General features: G+C 35.5%; 1 protein-coding gene and 1 long non-coding RNA gene across 5 annotated transcripts; both read left to right on the top strand.

Moving 5' to 3' along the window:
• Positions 1 to 1689: 1689 nt before the first annotated feature.
• LOC110929521 lies at positions 1690 to 9302 on the top strand. Of its 4 annotated transcripts, none has more exons than XR_004889369.1 (4): positions 1690 to 2037; positions 2961 to 3168; positions 3582 to 3856; positions 4568 to 4712. It is a non-coding gene; the product is annotated as an uncharacterized LOC110929521 (long non-coding RNA). The 4 variants fall into 4 exon arrangements; XR_002587196.2 differs by lacking the exon at positions 4568 to 4712 and adding an exon at positions 2717 to 2831 and having other exon boundaries at positions 3582 to 4040; XR_004889368.1 differs by lacking the exons at positions 3582 to 3856; positions 4568 to 4712 and adding exons at positions 8507 to 8635; positions 8720 to 9302 and having other exon boundaries at positions 1691 to 2037.
• On the top strand, positions 5462 to 8403 carry LOC110929520. The gene is made up of 2 exons (XM_022172679.2): positions 5462 to 6020; positions 7577 to 8403. The coding sequence occupies exon 2, from the start codon at positions 7579 to 7581 to the stop codon at positions 8182 to 8184; it is 606 nt and encodes a 201-aa protein (XP_022028371.1). The 5' UTR covers positions 5462 to 6020; positions 7577 to 7578; the 3' UTR covers positions 8185 to 8403.
• Positions 9303 to 9621: the final 319 nt, after the last annotated feature.

Here is a 9621-nt window from a genome sequence, read left to right as displayed (position 1 = left end):
TACATTGAATGAAGGCACCCTGAAATTTAAATTACATATAACGAATCATACAAAATGAACACGTATATTTATTGATAAAAAAAGGATATTAATAATTATATAAAAACTTTAAATATCTTACCTCTTCATCCATTAACAACATGTCAACACGATAGATCTGGTTATCATAACCATTCATTTTTTTATCCCACATAGATATGATCTTAGCTTTGATGGTATAATTGGTGGAATGAGCATTAAGTGACCTGAACATAGTAATATGATTGTTCTCCATTTCACTGGTAAAGAAAGATAATTTTAGTAATTGATTCTAATTCACTTGATCTATATAAAAATGAATAAAACAATTAAAAATAGGGAAAATGGTTTAACCTCAGATTTCGAAAACCACAGCACGAGAAAGAAAGACAATTCGAATGTGGAGTCAGAGTCTTTAACTTCTGGTCTTATTTATACAATAAAAGTTGAGTAAATTATGGCATAAATGGAAGATATTTTTGGAAGTTATAAATCATTTGCAAAAATAAAAATTTTTGGGAGACAAAGTAATTTGGGTAACGGTTTTAATTTCTAATCTGTTACTATTGGTTTGCTATCAAAACTAATAAATTAAAAAAAAACAAATAAACATATTTACAGTTACCTAAATAATGATTTTTTATAAACAATGTATGCATTTTTTTAGGATGTTGCAAATAAAGAAATTTTAATAGTATAATTGCTCATACCATAGTTAAAACAGAATTCTATCAAGAGAGAGTTTGAAAACCGTAACCTGTACACTTTGACATTTGACCATTTGAGCTAAAACCAGATAAGGATGAGGCAAAATCTGAGGAAGAAATGTAAAGACCTACAATGTTAGTAATCTAAGTAAAAACAGACGAATCATTGATTTAGGTTTTTTCGTGCAAACATGAACAATCATAACATAAACAAAATTGATAACAAAAAGAAATTAAAAAGAATTATCGAAACAATAACAGAGATGAAACAACAAAACCTAATATTTTGCAATTGTTAGTAACATAAAAACAGACAGAGTCGGTGGATTATCACAAATTTCATTGATAAAACCAAGTAAACAACATAGTAATTATAAATTTCAAAAAAGATTGATACTAAATAATTGCAAATTGCGTATCTGTAACTTCTTAAACTATCCTTTAACTTCCGATGCTGAATCGGAACATTAATCTTCAATTGACAAGAGCAGGGCTGGGAAGAAGATGAAACGATTTAGGGTTTTTAATTTGGAGAATGAATGATTTACGTAATTTAGGTATATTATATACCCGGGTCAAAATAAACAAAATGGGCAAACTAATTCGGATCCCGTGCGTGAATCATAGGCATCCAACATTTTCCCGCCAAAAACCTAAAATGGTTGCATAATAGAGGGACACGTGTCCCACACTTTATTCATATATTATATATATAGATTTCCACTAAAAACAAATACTTTTTCTCTCTCCTTTTCAATATATATTACATTTTCTCTCTCCTCTACTCACAACCACTTTCAAAATATATTAAAAAATTATACAGGGTGAACAGTGTCCCCCCAAATATACAGATGAACAGTAACATTTTCTCTCTCCTCCACTCACAACCACTTAAACCACTTTTTATAATTTAAAAGCACATCTCTCAAGATTTGGTGGATAGAATGTGAATGCTCTTATATGTTTTACAAGCAGTTGATTGTCCAACCAGTACTACCTTTTTCAAGAGAGAAGGGGAGACATACCATAGTAAACCCTAGCTCCACCCTTCCACCGCTTCGACGTCGCTCTGGTGTTAAAGTCACCGTCAACGTCTCAACCCCAACAGTGGCAACGACAAGAAGGGATTTCAGGGTTTAGAACTGATTTGAGGTATTTGAGGGTTTAGCACTGATTTTAGGGATTTGAGGTTACGCAAAAAGAAGCGAAAGGAAGAGAGAGAAAGAGTGGAATCGGAATTGGTTTTCCGGCGTATAGGGTTCCGATTATGCGCTAAAGACCGAGCTTTGCCATCTCAATTCTTAAAGACCAGGTACGTCGTTTAGTTTTTTTTGGTGCGTCGAGGGTTTTTAATGATTTAATTCTCATTTTTCTGAGAAATTGATGTGGGTTTTTAGTTTGATTTGTGGATTGGCTGTGATTTGGGATACTTATAGTAAATACAAAATCGAACATTTTATAAACAATATAATGCAGGTTAAGGATGAAGTAGTATGTTACAAGTAGTATAAGCAAGGGTACATGTTGGGAATTTAATTTCTATAGTTTTTTGTTGAAAACAAACTCGTGAAAATTTTGCTGATCAACTGGAACTTGGAGCTGGATACTTCATGGGTCAACAAGGAGCTTGGGGGTGTCTCAAGTACATCCCTCATTGGTTCGTTGTATACGATAGATATAGATTTGGTCAACGGAAAGGTTTAACTTAATAAAAAGTAAAAAAAAGTTTGAGAATTGACACAAAAGTATACTCTTTTAAAATTTTTAAATTGTTTATTCAAGAATCTACACCTTTATTGAGTAATAACCAATGTTGTTAAGAACTTAGTTGGGCCCAGAACTGGATCTCTATCCAATTCAGTTGGCATGGATTGAACTGTTAGTCGATCTAAAGGTCAATATAAGAGTTCCTGTGAGGACAAGTGTGGAATTTGTCAAGGGATTCAACGCACTAATGCTTAAAATCACTAATAATAAATCTTAATATACAGATCCAGAGTACACCAAAAATAAAAACACCAGCATGGGTAATGTGAATCGTGGTGCATTCACATTGCAACCGATTAATGTGAGACAATGGTGTTTGGTTGTGTCGGCGTTCACAAGGTTCTTTCTTTACTTAGGCTGGAACTATCTTTAACAATTATCTTGCCCAATCAATTCCTTATATGTTTTCAATCTGTCGATAGTTGGAAGTTTTTTGATGAACTCATGTGTCTTATTGTGTTTTTTCAGCTCATCATAGCTTTGTTGATGGCCTACCGTTTACCCTAAAAAGGCTATCTAAGGTGAATGTGTTATTATTTGTTAATCGTTGTGTGATTCATCTTTTTCCTTAAACCACATGCTACCTTTTAATTTGGAGTGAATTCTTGTATTTAATTTGCCATGGACGTGGAAGCAACCGAGAAATCATCAGAATCAAGTTCCAGGAGGACAACAGGTGATTCTTATATGTCTTTATTATCATTTTTTTTTTGAAATTATCATCAAATGTTATTGTAAGAGGAAAAATGCCAATTTGGTGACAGTTGAGATCATACATTTAGAGCATGTAATGTGAATTCATTGTGTGATTTAGTATGAGAAAATCGTCATTATTTACTGTTTCCTTGCATTAACAGTATTTAATATAGCATATACACGTTGTTGCCGAACATAGCTTTACTTAAACTTTGATCAGATTATGGTGTTTTAAAAATAGTATGGGTCATGTGGATTATGGGTTGGGTTTGTGCATGATTGTTAATCGTAGTCTTTATGGGAGACATTTGGTGGTTTGTTTGCTTTCTCATCTTGGTGGTTTGTTTGCTTTCTCATCTACTTACTAAAATAGGGCTCTTCTTTTGTTTATAGTTACATTATGATCATGGCTCCTGGTCTTTCTTTTTTAATGTTGGATGAAGGAACAATAAAACAAAATGAATGAATTCTTTGGGAAAACAAAGGGCTCTTTTATAGTTATTTTTTCATTCAAAGCTTCTTTATCCAATGTGGAATTAAAATGGGAAATTGCAACAAAGAAGATGCGAAGGAAGAGAGAGAGTGGAATCGGACTTGGTTTTCGGACGTATAGGGTTTCGATTATGAGCTACAGACTGAGCTTGGCCATCTCAATTCTCAAAGACCAGGTGTGCCGTTTGTGTTTTTCGGGGTGCGTCTAGGTGGTATATATACTTATACTGAATACAACCTAAGTTGCGACCATACATATACAAATCTTGGCATAAACTCTTGGTTGCAGCTCATGTATCTAACTTGATGGAAATATAAATCTAGCCCCCGCCGCATCGCGGCGGGTTACTTTTCTAGTTCTACAGATTTTGCATATATTTATTTATTTATTTATTTATTTTCTAACTAAAAAGAATGGAGTGACTTTAGTATCATCGTTCTACTGATTTTGCAAAATATATATGATATTCAAATGTTACACTGAATTCACTTTCCATAGATATTCATAAAGTTAGAGAAAAAATATTTAATCATCTTAAATTTAATATTAGTTTTATAGTTAAAATATAAACATAAAAATACATTTTTTATGAATCTTAAAAAAATAAGTTGATTTTTAAACTTTTTTATTTAGTCATTATTGCATTATGCTTTATCTAATGAGATTAGAGGGGGGGGGGGGGGGGGGGGGGGAGAAACAAGTAAATTTTCCAAAAACACTAATTTGATAAATATATATTTTTTTAAAACATATTTTGATAATATATTTTCAAAACTCAGGGGGGGGGGGGGGAGAAACAAGTAAATTTTCCAAAAACACTAATTTGATAAATATATATATTTTTTTTAAAACATATTTTGATAATATATTTTCAAAACTCACAAAGAAGCAAGCAATAAAAAGCAACGTGGATTACATGGTTGGGCTTAGTTAAAAAGGCCCAAACAAGAAATTAAGAGTGGCCCAGCAATGGAAAGACCTTAAGTTACCTAGAATCCATTCATTTTCCAAAAACACTAATTTGATAAATATATATTTTTTTAAAACATATTTTGATAATATATTTTCAAAACTCAGGGGGGGGGGGGGGAGAAACAAGTAAATTTTCCAAAAACACTAATTTGATAAATATATATATTTTTTTTAAAACATATTTTGATAATATATTTTCAAAACTCACAAAGAAGCAAGCAATAAAAAGCAACGTGGATTACATGGTTGGGCTTAGTTAAAAAGGCCCAAACAAGAAATTAAGAGTGGCCCAGCAATGGAAAGACCTTAAGTTACCTAGAATCCATTCATTTTCCAAAACACTAATTTGATAAATATATATTTTTTTAAAACATATTTTGATAATATATTTTCAAAACTCAGGGGGGGGGGGGAGAAACAAGTAAATTTTCCAAAAACACTAATTTGATAAATATATATATTTTTTTTAAAACATATTTTGATAATATATTTTCAAAACTCACAAAGAAGCAAGCAATAAAAAGCAACGTGGATTACATGGTTGGGCTTAGTTAAAAAGGCCCAAACAAGAAATTAAGAGTGGCCCAGCAATGGAAAGACCTTAAGTTACCTAGAATCCATTCATTTTCCAAAAACACTAATTTGATAAATATATATTTTTTTAAAACATATTTTGATAATATATTTTCAAAACTCAGGGGGGGGGGGGGGGGAGAAACAAGTAAATTTTCCAAAAACACTAATTTGATAAATATATATTTTTTTAAAACATATTTTGATAATATATTTTCAAAACTCAGGGGGGGGGGAGAAACAAGTAAATTTTCCAAAAACACTAATTTGATAAATATATATATTTTTTTTAAAACATATTTTGATAATATATTTTCAAAACTCACAAAGAAGCAAGCAATAAAAAGCAACGTGGATTACATGGTTGGGCTTAGTTAAAAAGGCCCAAACAAGAAATTAAGAGTGGCCCAGCAATGGAAAGACCTTAAGTTACCTAGAATCCATTCATTTTCCAAAAACACTAATTTGATAAATATATATTTTTTTTAAAACATATTTTGATAATATATTTTCAAAACTCACAAAGAAGCAAGCAATAAAAAGCAACGTGGATTACATGGTTGGGCTTAGTTAAAAAGGCCCAAACAAGAAATTAAGAGTGGCCCAGCAATGGAATAAATAAATCAGAAGGAGCATTGGAGGCTTAGGGTTCTTCACACGAAACAAGGTGGCAAGCAGCAGTCTCTCTGCTTTCCGGGCTGACTGACTGCTGTACGGAAATCAATCAAGGCAGCATCTGCACGTTGATCAAGGGTCTAGTTCACGCACAATCATCTACCTACCAGTGTTGTCGGGTAAGTGTTCAAGAATTATTTTCACCATGTATTTTCAATTGCTTCAATTTCTTTCGTTCATAAAGTCGTATTATCCTAAAATTATTGCATTTAACTATCAATATAGTATCCAACATTATCCACTTACCACTACGATGTCCCTCATGAACGTAACCTAAACCAACAATTAATCATGTTTTTTAGTACCACAAAAAATATCATTCTGATTTATGTACCGAATCATCATCTATTCTTAATACTTTGTAGTATGAAACCTAAAGAAACCCCTCTAGAATGTACTAAAACCTAAAACAACCCCTTTAGAATGTACTTTCTGTTCATCTTTTTTTGTGTAACTATTACATAGACAATTAGGCATTTTCTAATTTGGAGGGTATCTATTGTGAAATAACTATTCACTTCAATAACTAGCAAAACGTGTCACCTCAGTGCCACGTAGGCAGAAGGGGCAGGGGCAGATGTAGCTTTATACTAGGGGTAGCCCCCGCAACCCTTTGACACTCCGCCGGTAGTGTAAATTTTGGAAAATTTTGAGGTTTTTTCGATTTCGCTACCCCTATAGAAAAGAAAATTTTGAAACATTGCCCCTTGACACTTTTTCTAGATCCGCCATCGAGAAAGGGCATTAACTAAAACACCATTAACTAGCTCTTATGCAATAACACCATTAAATTAGCTCTCAACGTGTCACACCCTCAATTTCAACTTGCGGGGTTTTACTGCGAGTCGCGTGACAAACCAGGATCACAGACATTAGTTATATAGAGCGACCTCTATATGAAAAAAATACGTTTAACAAAATTTCAAACCAACACAAGTAATCAAAGTACGAAAGAAATGCGGAAGCGTAAAGTAAACAAATGTAACCGAGCGCCAAAACAAACGCCCATAAGTAATAAAATGTTCAAATGCAAGACTCGATAAAAATAGTTTTTGTATCCATGCATGCACCTACTCTTGAGCTAATGTCCTGAGTAAAACATGTAAGAAACAAGTGTCAACATAAAGAAGAGTGAGTTCACAGGTTTGTTAAGTTTAAGAGTTTAACCAATACTCACTCTTCTTTATGTTGACACTTGTTTCTTACATGTTTTTCTCAGGACATTAGCTCAGGAGTAGGTGCACGCATGGATACAAAAACTATTTTTATCGAGTCTTGCATTTGAACATTTTATTCCTTATGGGCGTTTGTTTTGGCGCTCGGTTACATTTGTTTACTTTGTGCTTCCGCATTTCTTTCGTACTTTGATTACTTGTGTTGGTTTGAAATTTTGTTAAACGTATTTTTTTTCATACAGAGGTCGCTCTATATGACTAGTGTCTGTGATCCTGGTTTGTCAAGCGCCTCGCGGTAAAACCCCGCAAGTTGAAATTGAGGGTGTGACAGATTGGTATCAGAGCCACTGGTTATAGAGAACTAGGTTTGCATTCCAAAGTAGACCTAGACTATAGCCACTTACACGACACTAGAACTAAATGGCACCGGTATGTGACACCTCGATTAACGTAATATATTTATAATATCTAACCTGTATCTACTATTACTAACGCGACAGGCATGTCAACATTATCCTCATCATCAGATCAGTCACGGGCGCCAGGGAAGGCACCCGCAGTTACGCGTTCACCCCCGCGCCATGTAGAGACGCATGCTGCTTCTTGTAAGAGACTTGCTCAGGGCGGGGAGTCGTCTTCCCGACCCACCCATGCAACACCAGTTAACCCAGTTAGCACCCAGACCGAATCCGCATTGATAAGAGCCCTTAAGGAATACAACCGAATTTTAATAGAACAGAATCAGGCTTTGATAGAACAAAATCAGGTCTTGCAGGGACAAGTTACTACCTTGCAAGGGCGGGTTGAATCACAAGAAGAGCAACTACAGGTGCTCTATGGGAGAACAGATGAGTTGAAACAAGAATTCTTAAAAGGTTGTGAAGTACGCGGTCTATTAATGGAAGATGCTCGTTTGGATAGGAATAGAATTAATTGGCTTGATGGAAGATTAGATGAGATGGCATGGAGGGTTCTTCAATTAAAGGACCCAGGGCCAACGCCACCATCACCTGCACCAGAGCCAGCTCCAGCCCCGGCATCTCCCGAGCCGGAGGAAGATCCTGATGAAGAGTCGGAAGAGATTCCGGAGGATGGGCCCGAAGAATAAGAGGGGGAGCCGGAGGAGGTTCCGGCGGATGACGAAGACGAGGACAGTGGTGATGACCTCAGAGATGGGGACGTGGATGACTGACCCATTCTCCCGTTTCTTTAGTTTTCTTTTTATGGTTAAACTGTGGAATTTAATAGTTGAAATTTAAATGTTGGATTATTATTTTGTGATGAAAATTGCAATTTATTTATCGGATATTTTTATTTAATTATTTCATTTTCCAAGTTGTCATAATGTTTCTCTGTGTTTCAATTTATCATGCATATATTGATAATTATGTGGGGTATGTACTTATCAATACCTACATTTTGTTGTGAAGAACCTAATGGCATCCAACGGACGTGGACGACACGACAATTTGAATGTAACCCCGGCAGAGCTGGCCGCTCTCATTCAAGAACATGTGGCCGCAACGCAGAGAAGTAGAATGCGCAAAACCCACCTGCAGGTAAATGTTATCAATTTTCATAGGAAAATGGAGATACTACCAACAACCGATCTTCTCACTAAATCTCTAACACTCTATTTCCAGGAGGAGGGTTAAACCCCTATAAGATGTTCTTAGATTCTAAGCCTGGAAGGTTCACCGGAGCTGAGGGACCAATCGGCTTGATCCGCTGGATAGAGAAGTCCGAGTCTGTGTTTGCTATGTGCAACTGTGCTGATGGGAATCGAGTAAAGTATGCTGCCTCGACATTGGAGGACGGGGCTTTAACAGGGTGGAATGCACAAGTACAGGCAAGAGGACTAGCTGCTGCGAACGCTACGACATGGACCACATTCAAAGCTTTAATCAAAGAGGAGTATTGTCCCCTTGACCGTGTACAACAGTTAGAGCAAAGTTTGTGGAATCGCAAGATGGTGGGATCTGAAATTGAGGCATACACGTCAAAACACCACGACTTGGTGTTCCTATGCCCAGATATGGCGCGCCCGGTCTCTAAGCAGATTGAACTGTATATTGGGGGTCTAGTTCCCGAAATACGGGGTTTGGTAATGTCAAGCAACCTGAGAAAAACATGTAAGAAACAAGTGTCAACATAAAGAAGAGTGAGTTCACAGGTTTGTTAAGTTTAACAGTTTAACCAATTCAATAGTTTTCCTATTATTCCTAACCCGGAATAATTATGTTGTGTTGATAAAAAAGGTTTCATGTTATAATATAGGTAGCGAACCTAAGCTATGTCACATAAGAGTTCGCGACCGAAGCTGACTGTTGTTGCCTCTGTGTGTCAGGTCTATCACCGACCATAACATGTGTTAGGCCAAATTCTACACCCGTTGACCATAACTGATCAGCTAGCGCGACTAGCTCTGGTGGGGCTTGTTGGGCCCAATAGTACTACTCGAAATTTCCCCGCTATAAATACCATACTAACGGTCCGTGAGGTGTTGAGGACTTCCCGTGATAAAGTTGCTACTTAGTGACCATAA

Source organism: Helianthus annuus, chromosome 3, assembly GCF_002127325.2.
Source record: "Helianthus annuus cultivar XRQ/B chromosome 3, HanXRQr2.0-SUNRISE, whole genome shotgun sequence".
NCBI lineage: Eukaryota > Viridiplantae > Streptophyta > Magnoliopsida > Asterales > Asteraceae > Helianthus > Helianthus annuus.
Note: the sequence above shows the minus strand (reverse complement) of the source record. Positions and strands in the feature narration are given on the sequence as shown.

Coding starts and splice junctions, on each gene's coding strand:
- LOC110929520 (XM_022172679.2), top strand. CDS start 7,579: ATGTCAACATTATCCTCATCATCAGATCAGTCACGGGCGCCAGGGAAG.